General features: G+C 39.2%; 1 protein-coding gene across 1 annotated transcript in view; it reads left to right on the top strand.

Annotated features, from left to right (window-relative positions):
• The window catches only part of DMD (dystrophin), a 4179683-nt gene that overhangs the window by 1621769 nt on the left and 2534880 nt on the right, over positions 1 to 23034 (top strand). The window contains exons 18-20 of the mRNA XM_069757653.1: positions 3607 to 3730; positions 5964 to 6051; positions 16092 to 16333. Of these exons, the coding sequence (XP_069613754.1) occupies positions 3607 to 3730; positions 5964 to 6051; positions 16092 to 16333 (454 nt within the window). The remainder of the gene's footprint in view (positions 1 to 3606; positions 3731 to 5963; positions 6052 to 16091; positions 16334 to 23034) is intronic.

Here is a 23034-nt window from a genome sequence, read left to right as displayed (position 1 = left end):
CTAGGTGCGGTGAGCTTCCGCGTGGCGGGAATGATGTAGCTCCTCTTGGCGGGCTGCAGTATAGTCCTGCGGCTGTATGGCAGGTGCTGTGATACCTGAATGCGGAGCAGTGTGGGTGTTAGCGGTTCCGTACAGTCTGAACAACTACAGCATGCGACCGGCTATCAGTTTCACTGAAGGCAGCTAATCTGTTCTTACTTTACAATCACCGCCTGCGACTGGCGGTCTCGTTTTTCACTGTTCTATCTTCTTCCACGTAGGATGCTGTGTGGATTCCAACATACGGCTAAACCTTCATCCACATCCCAGTAAACAGACTGTGTTGATGCTTAATTCTTATTTATTAGGGTGATGATAACCAAAACTATAACGTTGAACAACAATGGTGGACAGTATTCATAGTAGATGATCGAATAGTGAATGATGTTGATGTACAAGGTGGATGTTCAGTGAATAATCATAGTGGATGACTGATCATAGTAGATGACTGATCATAGTGGATGACTGATCATAGTGGATGACTGATCATAGTAGATGACTGATCATAGTGGATGACTGATCATAGTGGATGACTTGTGAAAAACTGTAAAGAATAACAGCATTTCAGTATATGCACATACAGGGTGCAATCACATAAATAACTGGGACATTACAGCAAGAATTATACAGAGTGCATAACACAGTAATTCTAACAGCACTGCCCTATTCTATACAAGAATGCATCTATCTAAATGCAGAGTACACATTTACTTAACTGCAAGCTGCAAAGCACATCTGCCTAACTATATCTGACTATAGGAGCTGCATAAGGCTTAAATACTAACACAAACATAAGATGCATTAAACCTTTATAAACGTACCGAGATCCGTTAGGACAGGGGTAAGAAAGTAAGCGAGACAGGAGCACGTGTGCCTCTCTGCAGATCTGAGGAAAAATGGCTACTGAAGCTTGTCTTCACAAGAAGAATGTGGGCGGATCTAACCCATAAGACATTGCTCTTAGGAGGGAAAGGTTGGTAAACGACATGAAAAGTAGGCAACTGATGACCTCCAGTGGCCACAACTTGAATAACATGATAATTAACTCTCTGCACATTAAGATGGGCAGAACAAGCATACTCCCTAATTCCTCTGCCACCTTCAATAATTGGATCTCAAAGCTGGACACCTGACATATTGCCTTGGAGGTGTTATGCTGCCCTGCTACTAGCATCTTTTCTGAGCGGGTTTCTAGTGGCACTGATAGGATCATAACAGACATGGGTTTTCAGCTGTCAACAGAAAACGTTCACAGGATCCTCTGATGAAAATGAACAAAACCTGGATTAGCCCCTACTTTTCCACACCACCAGATGACAGCAGCACATAAAGTGTTTTTAATCTTCAATATTTGAATTAGGCCCATTAATTGTTTCCTTTAAGGGTCTATGGTTAACTGAATGATCCTACTTATATTTTTTCCTGGCTTTGCACAAAGTGCAAAGCCTTTATGAGTGTAGGAGTACATCAGCTACACTTTCAAAATATTTTAATTAGGCCCTCCAATTATTGCTTTCAAGGGTCTATGGATAACTGTATTGCCCTCCTTAACAATGTTCCTCGCTTTGCGCTTTGTGCCAAGTCCATATGAGGGTAGAAGTGCCACAACTACACTTTCTTAATTTTTTTATGAGGACTGCAAGTTGTTGCCTTCAAGGGTCTATTGATGACTGGATGACCCTCCTTATAATTTTTTACTGGCTTTCCACTGTGTGCAAAGCCTTTATGAGTGTGGGAGTTCCACAACTATACTTTTTTGACAATATTTCAATGAGTCACTACAGTTGTTGCCTTCAAAAATATATGGATGACCCTGCTTGCAATTTTTGGCAGGTCTTGCAATTAGTGCAGACCTTTTATGAGTGTGAGAGTACCTAAACTGTACTTTGTTCACAATATTTGAATGAGTCACGACAGTTGTTGCTTTCAAGGGTGTATGGATGACCCTCTTTGTAATTTTTGGTGCACTTTGCACTGTGTGCAGGCCTTTCATGAATGTCGAAGTATCGAAACTATATTTTGTTTACAATATTTGAGTGAGATACTACAGATGGTGCCTTGAAGTATGAATGAATGACCCTGCTTGCAATTTTTGGCAGGCTGTGCACTGTGTGCAGTGCTTTAATGAGTGTGGGAATAACATGACTGCACTTTGTTTACAATATTTGAATGAGGCACTACAGTTGGTGCCTTGAAAGGTGTATGGATGTCTCTGCTTCTAATTTTTTGCAGCCTTTGCACTTAGTGTCTAGCCTTTATGAGTCTAGGAGTGCCACTGTAGGACAATTTGAACAGAATGTGTATGAGTACCTCCTTAATGTCTAATACAGGGTGTATCTGAGTCTCTCTTCCATCCAATTTTTTTCAGTTCTTGCTTCCTTCATAAATTACACTGACATTTCCAATTTTTTAATAATGATTTCACTTTTGGTTTACTTAAATTATTATTTTTCTTTAAATATTTTTTTATTTTTTGCCCTATATACAAGTCATTATACAGGAAATAATATTTCTTAACATTTTTTTTCCTGTAAATTCCAATTTCTCCTTCATTTTGAATATTTTGTTGTCAGTCATTAATGTAGAGTAAAAGTGTGACACCATTGTTCTCAGCAGTGTTCTGGGAGTGAGAGATGCTTCCAGGGGTCTTTGCCATGCTATTCTCTTTCCATTAAGCACTGTTTCCATCCATTTCAAAATTTTCAATGCCCCCCACACCTCCTTGTAGTCTGCTGTAAAAATGCTCTGATTTCCATATGACTCCCATTATACTCATAACTCGAAACGAGCATGTGAGGAAGTACTCCATTCGAATAACAAGCATCTGAGTATTTCAGTGCTCACTCATCCCTAGTATCCAGTTAAAATCATGTGACAAAAATGGCAGCTAAATAGGAAAAGGTTCTTTACAGATAGTGCATTCAGAATGTGGAATGCCCCTCCAAAAATCGAGTCTAGTGAGATATTCTCCCCATTGTAATAAATTTATATTACAACCCACAATAAATTATTGATAAATAAAGGTGCACAAAGGTGTGCAGCTATCACAAATAAACAGAATTTTAGCTAATTGGTTTAGTCAGACAACATTCTTAAGTATTAATTACATTCTTTATATAATTCTTTTAACCGTAAGGCATATTTCTAAAAAGGAATCCCTGGAGTTATATCTAACATTTTTTCATATAATATATAGCAATCATTATTCAGCACCTACATTCTCAATTCCACTACAAAAAATATTGCTGTCAGACGTGAGCAATATGCATATTTGTTATACACCACTTGCACATTAGTGCTTCCCTGTCAAAAGTCATCATCTAAGTTGTCACATTCTTCAATTCCGACAAAATCCCTAAAGCAACAATTGTATAGAACCTAGAGAATACAGAATAATAATTTTTAAATCAATATGAAAAAACACAATATCTTTCTGACACAGTGCATTGCAGTGGTTGAATTTCTTTTGCAGTGTTCATAATAGCTTGGCTTTTTCATTTTACTTCCAAAACATATCTGCACATGAATTGTTTTGGACCATAAATTGGGTTATTTTGTTTTCTCTAGATTTGATGTTGATTTAACAGAACTACATAGCTGGATGACACGCTCTGAAGCTGTGCTGCAAAGCTCGGAATTTTCAATATTTAAGAAAGAAGGAGACTTTACTGACCTCACAAAGAAAGTTAAAGTAAGTTATTCTTTCTGATTTTTGTGGTTTAGTTTCTTATTTAGTACCATGAAGAATAACAAATTTACAAGCTATTACACAATGTAAATAATAGTTTGGCCTTTACTATGACCTTTTTTCTGCCAAAAATAAGAAGATGTCTTGTCAGGTAGACCATACATATTTCTATTAGGATAACTGTATCTAGTCTCAAAAAGCTGTCATGGCAGGTTTATATAACTTTCTATTTAACTATATACTAACAGAGTTAGAGCCATATGAGTGTCACATACTTTGCTATTAATTATACACACTTATCAATACAACAGCTTAGGATTACTCTATTCATCTCTCTTCATACATGTGTCATTTCATAAGAGCACCAATCACATTGTTGTGTGTAATGGATAATGGAAAAGATTGGGTGTTTGAATACAAACTGTTGTCCATTCTCTCCCATGTGTTGTCCTCATGTGTCTTAGGAGTGTCAGGATGCCACATAAATATGAGATAGTTTGTTAATCCCACCAATTTTAGAAGGCTCTGTTGACATTAAAGATGAAAGAACTAATTTGACTTGTATTGAAATAACAAAAAATAGCCAGTCAGCTGATATTTTGCTAAAGTCAGGAAAAAGGAAGATAAGAAAAATATTCTCCAATCACCTACTCAACCACAGCATTCCCGTATCTAAGCCGCTATGCAGCTCGCTCCAGCCTCTGTTGTCATTTGGCACTGTACATGCAGCATTCTCTTCAGCTCCTTTGGCATTTTTACTTGGCACCATGAGTTCTAGCATCAAGCAGGCTTCTGACATCGTGAGGCACAGTGTGATAACACGAGTCATGATATTTATGATGTGGATCACAGAAGAACTTTCTACTTAGAGGCCTACTAGACGCTAGAGGAGTGTAGATGCCTGAAGGGCCAAAGATAAGGTCATGTGCAGTGATGAAGGAAAGAAGAGACCAGAATGAGCAGCATAGAGGACCATATGGGGCACTTCAGCAGCTCAGCATGCAAGTGTCGAGATGAGTATTTTTTTGTCATCCTACTTTTATAATCCTGGGGACTTGAGAAGACAACATTTCAATGTCATCATTCATGTTCAATGCAAATCAAATATTCTGGCTAAATTTCAGTAAACTGACAAATTTCAATTTTGGCAGGTTTACTCACTGCAACCTGACATAATGTAATTTGTAGGACATCCTATACAGTAAAGCAATACAAATTTATTTCAGTGAAAAAACAATGAATAAAAACATTTTTAGGATAAGGGCAGACTGACATTAAGGAAGGGACGTGAAACAGCAAAAAAGGAAGGAAAATGCAAGTATTAAAAATAAACTGAACTGTAAGTGAATGTATAAATGAAAACTACAAACACAAATAAGAAACTTTGTAATACATTTGATCAGAGAAATGTGCTTCCTTCTAATTATACTAGCCACTTTTTCCACTATTCTCTACATTCTAAACTTGCCAAACACTCCAAATCCAAATACAAAACAACTGAAGTATGTCTTGCTCTCACAAAATGGATATTCTTATTACAAAGGGGAGAAGGAGCAAGTACTATGAGGAAATAGGCGGCACATGACACAATACAAAAATCTTTCTGAGCTTTCTAACAAGTCTTTTACCTAAACCACAGAACTTGATTCACATCTACACTGCTTAGTATTGTTGTATACTGTTCTCAAAACTCTTGCTACTGCTATCTAGGTGCTATGTAAAGAACTGAAGAGCAGGAATTCTTATTTTCATGCTGTGCTCTGTGTGAAAGTGAACAAAGTAGCTAGTCTCTTTCCAGCAACTCAGAGTTTGAAGAAATAGAAATAGAGACTTCAAGGGAAAACTATTGAAAATACAAGACATAAAATGGCCAAAAATAGTGTTATTTCTCATGTACACACAAAAGATACCTTATCCTGCAAAGATACTTGAAAGTTTGGTTACCTGTTAAATATTTTCCAAATTCATCATATTAGGCCAAATTAATTATATCAGGGCTATAGTGATTGACAGGAGGACATTTGATGCATGGTGACCTGAAACACTTTAAAAGGCACACCAATTTAGTATAGCGGCAAAAGTGAAAAAAATATGTTTTTTCCTAAACATTATTATGTTTTTACAAAGAAAAGATGTAGAACACGTGACGCACATTTTATAGTCTCAGGTATTACCTTTCTGCTATTCAGTTTATATTGTTATTGTTTTCTTTGCTTTTTTTCTTGCTCTATAATAGGCCATAGAAAGAGAGAAGCCTGAAAAGAATAGAAAATTGCAAGAGGCCAACAGAAATGCTCAGACATTGACCGAACAGATGTTGAATGGTAATTACTGAATGTTAGTTTGGATAATCTCCTTGTAATATTCTTACATATGTTTTTTTTTCCTAACACTTTATACAAATGCAGAATTCCAACAAAACAGTAATTTGAATTTATATTAAAAAATCAGGGAATCAACTATAAAATGCCAGATTTTGCAAGTGTATGTGCCAGGAATATAATTGTCTTTTCCTATATCTATGTCTATTACCTTTACTGTGTTAAACTGAATTTTATAAACTAGCCAAAATGAGGAAGGCATGAAATTAGTGTGAATATAAGTATTTGGAGAAGTTTAGATTTTAAACCAAATATACTAAAACATAATGGTAGAGGACATCATAAAAGATGCATTGCTCAAACCAAAAGGCATGATGAGATGTTCATAGTGATCATTGAATATCGTCTTCCATACTTCACCATCTTTAAACCCTTCACTCCAAAGCAATTTTTCAGTTTTGCACTTTAGTTTTTTTCCTTTGTTTCTACCCAAAGCTATATTTTTTAATGTTTCTGTAGACTTGTAACTGTGTTAGGGCATTTTTGTTTGCAGGACAGGTTGTATATTTGAATGCCTTTGCTTATTTTATTATACAATGCATTGAATAACAGGAATACTGAATCCAAGTGGGGTGAAATGGTGAAAAATATGCAATTCTGTAATAGTTTTTTTCCACGGTATTAATTACAGTGCCTTGCGAAAGTATTCGGCTCCCTGGAACTTTTCAACCTTTTCCCACATATCATGCTTCAAACATAAAGATACTAAATGCAAATTTTGGGTGAAGAATCAACAAGTGGAACACAATTGTGAAGTTGAACGAAATTTATTGGTCATTTTAAATTTTTGTTGAAAATCAAAAACTGAAAAGTGGGGAGTGCAATATTATTCAGCCCCTTTAACTTAATACTTTTGCGCCACTTTTTGCTTCGATTACAGCTGCAAGTCGCTTGGGGTATATGTCTTTCATTTTTGTACATCGTGAGACTGAAATTCTTGCCCATTCTTCCTATATACAGTGGGGCAAAAAAGTATTTAGTCAGTCAGCAATAGTGCAAGTTCCACCACTTAAAAAGATGAGAGGCGTCTGTAATTTACATCATAGGTAGACCTCAACTATGGGAGACAAACTGAGAAAAAAAAATCCAGAAAATCACATTGTCTGTTTTTTTAATATTTTATTTGCATATTATGGTGGAAAATAAGTATTTGGTCAGAAACAAACAATCAAGATTTCTGGCTCTCACAGACCTGTAACTTCTTCTTTAAGAGTCTCCTCTTTCCTCCACTCATTACCTGTAGTAATGGCACCTGATTAAACTTGTTATCAGTATAAAAAGACACCTGTGCACACCCTCAAACAGTCTGACTCCAAACTCCACTATGGTGAAGACCAAAGAGCTGTCAAAGGACACCAGAAACAAAATTGTAGCCCTGCACCAGGCTGGGAAGACTGAATCTGCAATAGCCAACCAGCTTGGAGTGAAGAAATCAACAGTGGGAGCAATAATTAGAAAATGGAAGACATACAAGACCACTGATAATCTCCCTCGATCTGGGGCTCCACGCAAAATCCCACCCCGTGGGGTCAGAATGATCACAAGAACAGTGAGCAATAATCCCAGAACCACGCGGGGGGACCTAGTGAATGAACTGCAGAGAGCTGGGACCAATGTAACAAGGCCTACCATAAGTAACACACTACGCCACCATGGACTCAGATCCTGCAGTGCCAGACGTGTCCCACTGCTTAAGCCAGTACATGTCCGGGCCCGTCTGAAGTTTGCTAGAGAGCATTTGGATGATCCAGAGGAGTTTTGGGAGAATGTCCTATGGTCTGATGAAACCAAACTGGAACTGTTTGGTAGAAACACAACTTGTCGTGTTTGGAGGAAAAAGAATACTGAGTTGCATCCATCAAACACCATACCTACTGTAAAGCATGGTGGTGGAAACATCATGCTTTGGAGCTGTTTCTCTGCAAAGGGGCCAGGACGACTGATCCGGGTACATGAAAGAATGAATGGGGCCATGTATCGTGAGATTTTGAGTGCAAACCTCCTTCCATCAGCAAGGGCATTGAAGATGAAACGTGGCTGGGTCTTTCAACATGACAATGATCCAAAGCACACCGCCAGGGCAACGAAGGAGTGGCTTCGTAAGAAGCATTTCAAGGTCCTGGAGTGGCCTAGCCAGTCTCCAGATCTCAACCCTATAGAAAACCTTTGGAGGGAGTTGAAAGTCCGTGTTGCCAAGCGAAAAGCCAAAAACATCACTGCTCTAGAGGAGATCTGCATGGAGGAATGGGCCAACATACCAACAACAGTGTGTGGCAACCTTGTGAAGACTTACAGAAAACGTTTGACCTCTGTCATTGCCAACAAAGGATATATTACAAAGTATTGAGATGAAATTTTGTTTCTGACCAAATACTTATTTTCCACCATAATATGCAAATAAAATATTAAAAAAACAGACAATGTGATTTTCTGGATTTTTTTTTCTCAGTTTGTCTCCCATAGTTGAGGTCTACCTATGATGTAAATTACAGACGCCTCTCATCTTTTTAAGTGGTGGAACTTGCACTATTGCTGACTGACTAAATACTTTTTTGCCCCACTGTATATATATATATATATACACACTTCAACAGGGGTTCAAGAGAGGCCTCGATGTCTTCCTGGAGCAGAACAATATTGTATCATACAATTATTAGGTTCTGTAGAAGGACGTAGATCTGGGGATTTATTATGATGGAATATAGGCTGAACTGGATGGACAAATATCTTTTTTCGGCCTCACTAACTATGTTACATGATAAAAAGTAAAATATGATAAACATAGGATATATAACATAGGACCAGGGGCTGGCTGGCACATTTCAGTCTAGGTGCAACCACAAAGCAATGGCCATCAAGTTGCAGTGGTCCACCTTTTGCCTGCTTATCTCTGGCTGCTGCATTAAAGCAGAAGAGGTAACAGGCAATTACGTAGACATGGGAACAGAACAAAGTTTGCTGCATAGATACAGGAGCAGAACTAAACTTACTGCCTAGATATATACTGCAATATAAGCAAGCTGATTACATAGACATAGGACCTGAACTAACTGACTACATAGACATGAGAACAGACCCAAGATTACAGCATAGAAATGGGGAAGCAAAGGAGCCTACTACAGATATATGGGAGCAGAACCGAGCTTACTACAGAGATATGGTAGCAGAAACTAGCTTACTACTGTTATATGGGATCAGAACTGAGCTTACTACAGATATATTGTAGCAGAACTGAGCTTACCACAGAGATATGGGAGCAGAACCCAGCTAACTGCAGAGACATGGGAGCAGAACTGAGTTTACTACAGAGATAAGGGAGCCGAAACCGAGCTTACTTCAGAGGTATGAGAGCAGAAAAGAGTTTAATACTGAGATAAAAGAGTAAAACCAAGTTTATTACAGAGATATGGGAGCACAACCAAGCATACTAAAGAGATATGTAACAGAACCAAGTTTGCTAGAGATATGGGAACAGAAATGTGCTTACTAAGTGTTAGGGCTGGCGGAATGCACCAAATAAATATAAAGATAATAAAAGGTGCGTTCGTGGCCCAGGGTCCACTGTGCAGAGATGGAACCTGCAGCTAGGTAATGGCGGCACTATATGGCGGTACTATGCCAGACTAAACTCGGGTTCCGTCACCCAGTATGAACTGATGCGAACTCTGTTGCTTCACAGAGTCGCAGGAAAACTAAGGAAATGCTGTGCCCTGTTAACAGTCACAGGGTGCAGCAGATGGATGCTAGTGGGATCCCTGAAATTCACCGCCACTATGCTGGTGATTGAGCTCGCTCTGACCTTCGGTGGCTTTTGAGCCCGCGCCTGAGGACGCCCAGAGTCAGATGCTGAGATCAAGCGGGAGTTCCCACCATACACTGACGGGTTGTCAGGACTAAAGATTACTGCTCAGAGTGCATACAGCGCTGCACTTGCGGACGCCACTAACCACCCTTACAAGGGTTAGGAAAGTGCTCTAATTGCGCACGGCACCGCACTGGCGGTCGCTGCTGGGTAGGCGCAGTAAGAATCATGCTCTTGTATTAAGGATAGCACTGTCAGGCACTAGGTAGCTACAACATTCACGAACATTCAACAACTCTAGGAAAGGGAATGATTAAGGAGCAATCACCAGAACAGGCATACAACCACACACACACGATTACAGGTTTATACTAGCACATGGTCGAGCAGCCATGCGATCCTTTTATAGATGTAGCCTTCCAGGACCTTCCTAGTTGTCCAATCAGAGCCGTTACAGGACCTGAGCATGTGACCTCCAACCTCCAATGACAGGTCATCCCACGGGCATGCTCAGTAGATGAAAAGCAGGACTTAGTCCCTGGAACGTCTGCTCGCCGGTGATTAATGCTGGTTACAAAGGCTGAACCTGGGGCAGCAGCTGTAACCAGCCGCACAGGATCAGCTTGAGCCAGACGCTGGGACCGACGTCTCTGCTGTGCAGACTCCACTGTGGCTGGGAAAGAATGGGAGAAAGCAGAGGACATGGTTCGAGATTCCCCCTGTGCAGCGGCGGGAATTTGACACCTAATACTAAGTCTACTACATTGATACAACAACAGAATCAAGCCTCCTACAGAAATACAGGAACAGAACCAAGATTATTACATACATAAGGTACCGGAATCCAGATAATTACATTGATATGGTAACAGAGCAAAGCTTATTGCATAGATATGATACTAGAACAAAGCTTACTGCTTAGACATGGTGCCATAACTGATCTTACTATATAGATATGGGAAGATAGCCAAGCTTACTGCATAGATGTGGAAGCAAAACCAAACTCACTACATAGATACAGTACCATAACCCAGCTCACTACATATACAAAAGTTTTGAAATGATGCCCTTTTGAACACGAGCTTTAAAAACAATACCTTTTGGAAACTATATTTTAACCCTCAAAAAATGTTTTCAGATTTTGTGTCTATGGTTGTTTATATATTCTCAGCGCTCGTCACATCATTGCTCCATATGCCGTTTCCAGAGAGACAATCACATGCCAACCCCTTTCTTTTCTGATAAACTCAACTGAAACAATGAAAGAAGCAGAAGAGAAAGAGTTTTCTCTATAAAAATTGCAAATGAGATGTGATGAGCATAAGGAGCAGTGACGTGACGAGCAAAGAGAGACTAAAAAAGATGAATCGTAATAGTACGTTGCATAAAGTTAAGAGTCAGTGAAGCACTAGAAGTGTTCTAGACACCTCTTTAAAGTTAACTTGTCATCTTTAGAAACACTATCTACAGATGTAGGGTCAATATGCAGATAAAAAGAGTTTAAAGCCTAGTTAGTCGGCTTACTGGAAAAGTGTTGGCTACATGGAGAAAATGATGCTTTATTCTCCTTGCTGTCACTTGCTTCCAGTCATAGCGGCAGTTTAGGAGCTGTTCCAGTCAGCACTTATTAGAAAGTGAGCTTGCTGTAACAACTTCCCAGAATTTAGATTTTGACATCTTCCTAGGAGCTCCAGCTGAAGGCTGGACTTCATTGGATGACCAACCTGGCAGCAACACATGGCAACCCAATCACAACCTGCCAGAAGGATTTTGCTGAATAAACTAAAGACACTGTCAGGTTGCTGCTGTTATACTGATTAAATTATATCTGGGGTAAAGAATTCCATCTTGTAGTTCTTGTATAATCAGTGTTAGAAGTTTTCAGTTAATGATATGCCTGTGTTCGGGCCTGTAGGCAGAGTCTTATCTTCCTGCTCTAGGGAAGAAAAACCAAGCAAAGATCATAAGCTGCCCCGAAGCACAAATAGTCTGTCTCTGTGGGCTGGTCTTTCCTTGGTTTTTCTGGATTAGAGCAGGAAGATAAGACTGCCTGCAGTCCCGCCCCAGAGCACGGACATATAATTGACTGAAAACTTCTAACACTGATTACACAAGAACTACAAGATGTATTTCTTCACCCCATCTTTCATTTTAATCAGTAGAGCGGCAGTAACCCGTCAGTTTCTGTAGTTTACTTAGCAAAATACTGCTGACAGGTTCGCTTTAAGGGTAAGATAATAGTGATGATTTGAGAACGCAGAGTTTGTGCGATTTCTATGAAATAAAAATGACTGTCCAGCATTTATTTTTTATCAGTATTACTTATTGTTTTCTATAAATGTATAATGTGATTGCACATTTTTTCTTTTTCTTCTCCTTTAAGGAGCCTAATACTATCCAAATGCAATTACTGCTGGGTGGTTTACAAATTCACTTGATATATGGTAATTTATTTGGAAATATAATTGAAACAAAGCTCCAACATCTGCATTTGTTGCAAACTTCCAGCAAATTAAGAAACTGAATCCTGTTTAGGGGAGTCACTGAAGAATAAAATTAACAGTAGATCTGTAAGAGAGATCTTAGCTTTTTCAATAAAAGGTTGACAATTTTCTGTTCACCATTTTTGTATTCGCTTCAAATCAAATCTAAAGAAAATTGAGTCAGTTTACCCATTTTTCATTGTGGGTTGCATTTAGTTCCAGTTAGGGTTGAGCCACTTTAACTTTTTTACTTTTTTTTACTTTTTTCACGAAACCCAACTATCCCAAAAGTCGAGTCGAGTGAAATCGGCCGATTATCACGAAAAGTTGGGGATCGACCGAAACACGAAACCCAATGCAAGTCAATGGGCAATCAATGTCTCTCTCTCTCTCTCTCTCTTTCTCTCCTCCGTCCCTGAACAGAAAAGCTGGTGTTACACATTGCAAATCGCTACAGCGCACAAGCGAGAAGATGGCGATAGGCGTGCACGCCCCTAAGACCTATGTCATCACTCTGCCCACGCTCCTTCATTGGCTGAAAAAATGGCGCCAAATGAGTCATATGAAACGCGACTTTGGCGCAAAGATAGCCGACTGCATGGCCCATCCCACACAAGGATCGGGTCGGGTTTCATGAAACCCGACTTTGCCAAAAGTCGGCGACTTTTGAATTTGTCCGATCTGTTTCGCTCAAGCCTAGTTCCAGTATTACAAAAGAAAAATTCAATAAACAATTAAGTTATGGCTAGTAATACCATTAGCACTGCCAATTTTTTTTCTTCGTATTATTATTGGTTGAATATACAAGTGTGTATTATAGATCAGTATATGTAAGTATCTTAATATCATTAGTACTGTATCAGCTTCAGGAATACATAGATAATATGAATAAACAATCTTGGCAAGGTATAAAGTACATTTTGGAAACATTTGGTCAAGCTATGTTTCCTTCTTAGATATTATTAATTGAATTATTGTCTAAAGAGTGGCATAAGAAGTGGACTATTCTGTCTCTAGTTACACCATTTATATTCTTGAAATGTTTTCCTGTTAATGTACCAGTTCTAATGTACTTGCAAGAAAGGTATGATTAAGGAATACTTACTCCTAATATTTTATGCAATCATATACAGAGTACACAAGACAGTATAATGAATGGATGCACTTTATGTAATGACCTATTCCTTTAGGAACAACATGTTTATCAATTCAATATTTCTGCAAAACAGTGAATGTATAATGTAATTGGATTATTGTTGTTTGTCTATCCACTTACTGTTTGATGTGCCTTGGTAGGCTGCAGGCTTTCACACCTGAATGGCATACGAACTGTTTCCAGCTAAAGTTTACAAAATTGCATTGAAAATAGAACATAGAAATAATATTACAAAATGTTTTGCAAAATTCATCAAAATGCCTATTGTGTATAGATATTATTATTATTATTATTATTATTATTATTATTATTATTATTATTATTTTACATTGGTAAAACAGTTTAATTAGATTCTACAGCATGATTAAATTAGTGGTTGGTTAGCAATTGTAAAAAACACCCCATATGAAAAGATTCAGCTAATGGGACAACACCTAGGAATTATTGAGAAAGCTGAAAAAGTAGAGTTTTATGATGATGCCAAATGCAGACTGTGCAAGGAATCTGATGAAACAGGAAACCCTACAATAAGATCAGGTAAAGAAATGTACAGACTTACTATAAACCGTGACAAAATATTATGACAAAAAATTATTAATTGGTACATTTAAGGAAATTATCAGCTGCCCACTAAAAATTGATGGGCATACACAGTGTGCTCACAGTGTGCACTCATACTTAATAAAGCTAATTCAATAAACTTGAATTTACCAGGACAGACTGAAACAGAAGGATTGAGAACCCTGCACTTGTGTTCTTAAAATCTCTGTGAAATTGGGGACAGGTCAAGGATTTGTAAAGAGACATTAAGGTGGCAGCAATGGATCGCCCCCAGTAGGGCAGTGGGGTTATCGGAGCCGGGCCCTTCGGTTCTCAAGGGGGATGTCACGGTGGCTGACCCGGTCCGTGGCCGTTGTAAATGGGGGAAAGGTCTTTAAAGGGATAATGTTCATGACGCCACCTGTGGTATTCGGTCAGGGTGACCGACGCTGCTTAGGGGTCCACTGGGGTGATGTTATGGCAGCTAGATGGTATACCTTTCCACAGGTGAAGTATATCCCCAGGGCTTCCTGAAGTGTAGATGGTGGATAGTGTGAGGTGCAGTGAAGAACGAGGACACAAGGGTGCAGTCTCTTTACCTTTTTACTGAAGGTTCAGTATCCACAGTCCAAAGCACCAGATCACAGGGCAGGCAGAGTCCAGCCGGTCCGAAGGCAAATCCAGAGTCCCCTTAACCAGGTGGAAATCAGTAGCCTCCCTCTAGTGCCTAGGTGTTGTAGTACCTCCCTGCTGTGCATCTTGGTAAGGTCCTCCCAACTGTTGTGGATGTTATGTCTCTCTCTCTCTCTGTCCCCCTGATGGATAGGATAGGACAAAACCGTATGACCGATGGCCTGAGGCTTTTTACAGGGACACTATCACGCCCCGGCCCCCACGGTTGCCACTGGGCCTCCTGGGTACAAGGTCGGGCAACTAATATGGAACTAGCTGTCCTGCCGGTCTCTGGAGCCAGCCTTGGAGACTATGACTCCCTCAGTGTTCCGGCTACCGGCTTCTGCGCCTCAGAAAGGAGGCAGCCTTTTACAGGGCAGAACTCCTTCTGGTTTCCTCTCCTTTTGCTATGACTTCATTTCACACTCTCAGCAACACAATTCCCTTCAATGTCTCCTTCTTAGGATGCTGCCGCATTGGTAAGCAGGCGCAGCTCTGTGTCCCTCTGTCTAGGCCTCTGACAGGATCCCACCCCTGTCCAGGACCCACTACCTGAGTGGAGCTCAGATAGCAGCTTACTGAGTGTAGCCCAGCCAGCGTCCGCCAGACTGGTGCTGCCTGGGTGAAACCCAGCTCGCTTCTCCCTAACCAACTGTCCAACCCTCCAGTTTTACCTAATTGTGAGGAGTGCCCTAATAAATAGAAACATGGCTCCCCCTGGCGGACTGGAGTGTGAAGTGTGTTGTGTGGTTTGTGATACCTGGTAAAGTGATCTCCTTTATTGCCATCAGACGTAACATCACTCCCCCTGGTGGGAGAATGACATTACTGCAATGACCAGGAACCTTGGGGCACTGCACTAACATAATTGAACATTGTAGGCATTAGTGAAGAGATGGGTTTTCAGATTTTGTTTGAAGGCTCTAGGGAGGGATCTCCATATTATGAAGGTTATACTGGAAAAGTCTAGGATCTGAATGCATGAGGAGCAAAGATAGATAGATATGAGATAGATAGATATGAGATAGATAGATAGATAGATAGAAAGATAGATAGATAGATAGATAGATAGATAGATAGATAGATAGATAGATAGATAGATAGATAGATAGATAGATAGATATTCAATCTGCAGTTGACCTGGATTATGGATGGTACAAATTACATGTTTAGTCCTCATTGCAACTTCACCTCATACTCCTAAACACCATACTTTCTTAAGAAAAAAGTATTAGCTAGCTACAAACCTTTCCATGTTCTTTCATCCATAAAGAACTTTGAAGATTTCTGTAAATTGTTTATAATGATGTTATGTATGTTTTATTTTTAGATGGCCTTAATGCAGACAGCATCAAACAGTCTTCTCAACATCTGAACAGCCGGTGGACAGTGTTCTGTCAGTTACTGAGCGAGAGACTTTCTTGGCTAGAATATCAAAATAGCATTATTGCCTTTTACTCCCAGTTACAACAATTGGAACAGACAGCAATTACAGCTGAAAACTGGCTAAAAGCACAAACTATACCAGCTTCTGAGGCGGAAACAGTCAAAACACAGTTACAAAAATGCAAGGTGAGTGATATTATGTGTAGGTATTTATTTCTCCTGTTTCTCATTATTTTGCATGAATTTTGCAAAATTTATAAACAACACTATGATTGTGTTCTAAACAGAGAAGTTATTTTCCATGAATTTAATATCCCTTATTATGGTTTGGGGTCTTGCCCGACCCCAGATTATAATAAATGTAACATATAAATTAAAATAAAATTCTTGTTCTCATCCTAAGACACACATCTCCACCCCTCCGCTCTTTGCAGCCACCAATCCGGTCCTCGTTGCATCTTCGGGCTGGCATCGGCAGCTGTAAACTCCCCAGGCATTGGTCACTAGACCCGAGGCTTCTAGGTTTCCAAGTATCAGTTGGTTTTGAGCATGAACCACAACCTTTATGGGTTCATGAGCAGAATACTCCTGGGTCTAGCACACTTGGAAGCCTTGGTTTAGTGATTAAGGTCCATGGATTTCAACACTGCAAACATTGATCTGAAGATGCGACAAGGACTGAAAGTGTGGCGGTGCAGACAGGTAATTAAAGCATTTTTTTTTTTTTTTTACATTTTGATGGTCTTTTATAGTTTAGAAAAATGTTACCCAGAGTCCACAATTTTGCTGAATCCACGGAGGAGCAAATTACATTAAATCTGAATTTTGGCAAATGCTTATTTTTGCAAAATTCAGGTAGAATTCAACTCAACCTGAACTTATTTGTTCATCTTTAGCTGGAACTTGTCATCATTTTCATCACATTCAATTTTCCTCCCTGTATAAAAAATTGAATCACACTCATACTAGCATCATAGGAATTTTTTTGAACATTTGAAGCATTCTACTTTACTAATGATGGGAGTATTTTGGTCCTAAATGACCAAGCACTTTCAGGCAGTAATGGTTAAATAGATTATCCACTACTGGTAAACATCGACCTAATTGTTTGACTGGCCATCATAAAATAAAATCACTGCATATTTACATCTTTGATCAGTCCAATTCCAACAATTTCAGTGCAGTGTCTGCCGATGACCATATGTATGACATTGTTATGTCATGTGACCGATACAGCCAATAAGCAGCAAGCAATCTGCAGCAGCCTTAAATAAGTATTCCCATATCCAAGATCCTATTCCAATATGTAGTAGGTAAAATAATATTATCAAATACTTTCAATTGGAAATGTAGTACAGTTCTTCTGATTTGCTACAGCACTTTCCCCATATGTAGGGCATTGAAGTAGCTTAGATATCTATGACTCATAGTTGCAGGGGCAAGCAGTGCTCCTATAGTAAATGTTAGTTACTGCAGAGCTAATCTAGGTCTGCCATACAGATGGGTATCTCGAAATCATATGAAAACCAAATAAAAAAAATTGAGCTCATTCAGCACTATGAAGACTGGAAACGACAATGATCCATAGATGTTTCTTCATACGGTGCAGCTTACGACTATACAATTGTTTTTTTAAGGTGTAAACTGTCAACTGTATGGGAAAAATAAAATGTGGATTTAGATTAAACCAGTATAATAAAACCTTTGTGCAGCACACGAGACCGATTATAGGACTATATAGTCAAATTTTAAATAATTTCTAAGTGAGATAATTTAAGTTACATAATGTATCTGCTGAAAGAACTTATCATTATTATTATTATTAATCATGCAAAATTGTCATCATTGCTATAAGTTGTTCATAGACGATAAAGATTAATTCACACCCTTAAATGTGTCGTACCTTGCATAAATGCTGCACTACAGCTTATTCTTGCTTGTTGCGTCAAAAACAGACATATTTTATTGTGCTGCAAAGGAGGCTGAAGAATAAAGTCTGGTAGCGTTAGTGATATATATCCTGGAAATGGACAAAATAATGGCTCCAGAGATCAGTCTTATGACACATCTGTAGACGGTTTTACAGTTTGGAATAAACTTTAAGTTATAGCATTTTCATGAACTTCATGATCAGTGGCACAGATCCAGTCATAGAAACTTAATGGTAGGATAACTTTGGCAGCAAGTCTATTGGTGTATATCTCTGAAATCTCTGCTATGCTTGTAAAATGCTTGACACATAACTATATTAGTCACCAACTGCTTGAGAAAAAGGCGCCTAAAGGATTTTAGGAATAGGGATATATTTTTGCTATTTTGTTGTCATGACAATGTGCATAAGTTATGTAAAATGCATATGGAGGCACTTAGTAGGTTTATGGGCAATGTAGAAATTTTAAGTGGACAGACAAGAAAAAGTCCACTTTTGCAATCATTTTTCACTTTTTAAAGCATCTAAGATAGCAAAAAAAACTTTACAGTTTCTGAAAGAAGCAGACTTAGTTTTAACTCTAGATATCCTCTTGAAGATCAGAATTATGGTATAATAACTATGAAAAAATTGCAAATATTTATGTAAAATTATCCAAATATTACACACAGACATTTGTGACATCATTACAAAAGATCACAAATAGAATAGAGTACAGTAAAAAATATGTTGTGGCACATACTCTACTACCTGTACTATTTGGGCAGAGCCAAAGTAAGCAATCCATCTTGTGTAATTAAACATTTAACATTGTCCCACAGTAGGGTTGAGCGAAACAGATCAGCACTTTTCAAAAGTCGCCGACCTTTAACAAAGTCGGGTGTCGTGAAACCCGACCCGATCCCACTCTGGGATCGGGTCGGCGGTCGGCGATCTCTAATTAAAATTCGGGTTTCACTTTATATATATATATATATATATATATATATATATATATATATATATACTGTATATGTCATTCAGACACACATATATATATATATATATATATATATATAGGGATGTGTAAAATAAAGAATTAAAATAAAAAATATTGATATGCTCACCTCTCCGGCGGCCCCTGGACTTCACGCTGCTATCCGGGAGGCTTCTTTGTTTAAAAAGCGCGCCTTTCGGACCTGTGAATGACGTCCCGGCTTCTGATTGGTCGCGTGCCGCCCATGTGACCGGCACGCGGCCAATCAGAAGCCGCGACGTCATTCTCATTCACAAAACTGCTAATTCTAGGAATTGAGGACCTGCGAATGACGTCGCGGCCTCTGATTGGTCACGTGCCGGTCACATGGGCGGCACGCGACCAATCAGAAGCCGGGACGTCATTCACAGGTCCGAAAGGCGCGCTTTTTAAACAAAGAAGCCTCCCGGATAGCAGCGTGAAGTCCAGGGGCCGCCGGAGAGGTGAGCATATCAATATTTTTTATTTTAATTCTTTATTTTACACATCCCTATTGATTCGATACCGATACCCGATATCACAAAAATATCGGATCTCGGTATCGGAATTCCGATACCGCAAATATCTGCCGATACCCGATACTTGCGGTATCGGAATGCTCAACACTATATGTCTTCCATTTTCTAATTATTGCTCCCACTGTTGATTTCTTCACTCCAAGCTGGTTGGCTATTGCAGATTCAGTCTTCCCAGCCTGGTGCAGGGCTACAATTTTGTTTCTGGTGTCCTTTGACAGCTCTTTGGTCTTCACCATAGTGGAGTTTGGAGTCAGACTGTTTGAGGGTGTGCATAGGTGTCTTTTTATACTGATAACAAGTTTAAACAGGTGCCATTACTACAGGTAATGAGTGGAGGAAAGAGGAGACTCTTAAAGAAGAAGTTACAGGTCTGTGAGAGCCAAAAATCTTGATTGTTTGTTTCTGACCAAATACTTATTTTCCACCATAATATGCAAAAAAATGATAAAAAAAACAGACAATGTGATTTTCTGGATTTTTTTTTTCTCAGTTTGTCCCCCATAGTTGAGGTCTACCTATGATGTAAATTAAAGACGCCTCTCATCTTTTTAAGTGGTGGAACTTGCACTATTGCTGACTGACTAAATACTTTTTTGCCCCACTGTATTGTACGCTCAATCCACTCGCTGAAGACCCTGATGTGCCCCCTGCTGGATGTCCCTGGAGCGTGGGAAAAGTTCCCAGGCTCGAGGTCATATGAGGACATCCAGCAGGGGGCGCATCACCACGAATGAAGGTAACTACAGGTCATTGACCTACATTACCTTCATTCGCTTGGGTTTACAGCCACGAGCACAGCTGCATTAGCAGAGCTCCTGGCTGTAAAATATTTTAACCCCTTCAGATGGATTTACAACGTGGGGCATTACAGATCTACAAAAGGTATGGATATTGTTGGTTTATTATTTTTTATTTGTTACAGAGCGAGGGTCTTTAGTGAGTGGATTGAGCATCTTACAGATGTGCCTTTTCTGGGGTGGCTGGGGGCAGATGTTTTAAGCCAGAGGGGGGCAAAAACTGTGGACCCTCTCCAGGCTATTAATATCTGCCCTCAGTCACTGGCTTTACTACTCTGGCGGAGAAAATTGCGTGGGAGCCCACACCAATTTTTTCCGCGATTTAACCCTTAAATTTAAGAGCTAGAGCACCGAAATTTTGCAAATACACACGACTAACATTAGTAGTGTGGAATATGTAAAAAAAGGGGGATATGACATGGTTTACTGTATGTAAACCATGTCTCATATCATGTCGGGTTTTGGCAGGAGAAATGAAAAGCCGGTAATTGAGTTACCGGCTTTTCTGCTATATCGCCCTGAAGGAAATGTACAAAAAACCAAAAACCCCCATAGACTTACATTGGGTTTCGAGTTTCGGCCGATCCCCGACCCTGACTTTTCAATAGGATCGGCCAATTTCACTCGACCTGACTTTTGAGAAAGTCGGGTTTCGTGAAACCCGACTCGACCCTGAAAAACTAAGTCGCTCAACCCTATCCCACAGCATTGGTTATTTGCAAATAACATGGACAGGTTTAAACTATGATCTGATTACCTTCCACAATAACTTCAACAAGTTCTACCCAACCATCAAGGTCCCCCTCAAATAATCAAAATCTGAAATACATTTTCTGAACACGTCCATATACATCAAATGCAATACCATACAAATATCAATTTACCATAAACCCACAGGAAACTCCTAAGCCATCACTTCTATCACTTTTCCATTTGTAGCAAAAACCTTAATTTTATAACCTTGGTTTATCCTTAGGTGGCATCACTCCTCCACCCCATGCACAAATGACCTATTGTAATATCCCTAAAATGTTGTGCCCTTATATCAGTAATTCATTTGCAAACAAGCCTGATAAAGGAACCTCTGTTCTCTGGTAGCTTGCAAATTCAATTATGCTAGCTAGCTAATAAAGGTATATATAGTATTTTAAACTTTACATGAACTAGAAGTATGCAAAGTAAATCGATGTAAATTGAATTCAAGTAGAATTTCATGAAATTTGCTGTTCCTGTTGAATTTGTCTAATTTGTGATTCATGACAATCCCCAAAAATTGCCCGCCACAGAAGGCTGACATGACATCAGGTGCAGCCACACCAGCTTGCCCATAATGTATGACAGCCATAATATCATATTTCATAGAAAAGTCCATCAGGGAAGGAGTACTAAATTATTATTTAAGGTGATTTAAAATATTGAGAGGACATCAGAGCGCACATTTCCACAATATTGTCGGGAAAATTAGCAATGTCAATGGACTTGGTAGTATAAAAGAAAAGAAAAACATACCATGGTTAAGAGCAGGGGTGTCAAACTGCATTCCTCAAGGCTGCAAACAGGTCAGGTTTTCAGGATTTCCTTGTACTGCACAGGTGATAATTTAATCACCTACACACATAATGATTACAGCACCTTGTGCAAAGCTAAGGAAGTCTTGAAAACACGCATGGTTTGCGGCCCTCGAGGAATGCAGTTTGACACCCCTGGTTAAGAGTGTTGGAGCTGTTATCTGTAGCAGAGGCAACACCACTACCATTGGCACCAGCTGTCTGGGCAGTAGTACTACCAAATGCAGGTGAAAATTAGCCTCATTTGCCTTCACCAAGCATATCAATGGAGAAGAAGCACAGGGTGTTATGTAATATATGGCACAGCAGTCATCACAGCAGGATAATACTGAATTATCTCTAAAAGTAACACTGCCAATTTGAGCCATTATTGTGTGAAAAATGATCTGTCTTATCGTAAGTGATTAAAATGGATACTTTTATTCACCATGCCTTGTAGTGCACACAGCTAGCATGTGGAAGAAGGAGCTCTGGTCAGATGAGACCAAAATAGAACTTTTCAGGCTAAATGCAAAATATAATGTGTGGTGGAAACCAAACATTATACATCACCATGAAAACACCATACCCATCATCAAACATTCTGATGACATCATCATGCTGAGTGGATGCTTTTCTTCAGTAGAAATAGGAATCCTGGTCAGATTTGATGGGAAGATGGATGAAGCTAAATACATGGCAATCCTGGAGTAAAACCTGTTAAATGCTGCCAAAGACTTGTGACTGTAGCATAGGTTCACCTTCCAACAGTACAACTATCCAGCATATTGAAATGTTTGAATAGCTTAGTCACAATCTAGATTGGCACTAATGAGCACTTTATTTTTGCTGCAATATATTTGTTTGTAAATAAGCATTTGAAGCTATATTTAACTATATTTATTAAAAGTTAAGTTTTATTTTAATCTGATTTTTTAACTAGAATCCCAACTCAATCTGATATTAAAAGTCTAATTCCTAATCATTGGTTGACAGGCTGAACATGAATTTCAATAACTACAAGTTAGGCCTTCTTTAACCCCTTTACCACCGAGGGTGATTTGCTCGTTAATGACCAGG

Source organism: Ranitomeya imitator, chromosome 3 (genome assembly GCF_032444005.1).
Source record: "Ranitomeya imitator isolate aRanImi1 chromosome 3, aRanImi1.pri, whole genome shotgun sequence".
In the NCBI taxonomy this organism is placed as follows: Eukaryota; Metazoa; Chordata; class Amphibia; order Anura; family Dendrobatidae; genus Ranitomeya; species Ranitomeya imitator.
Note: the sequence above shows the minus strand (reverse complement) of the source record. Positions and strands in the feature narration are given on the sequence as shown.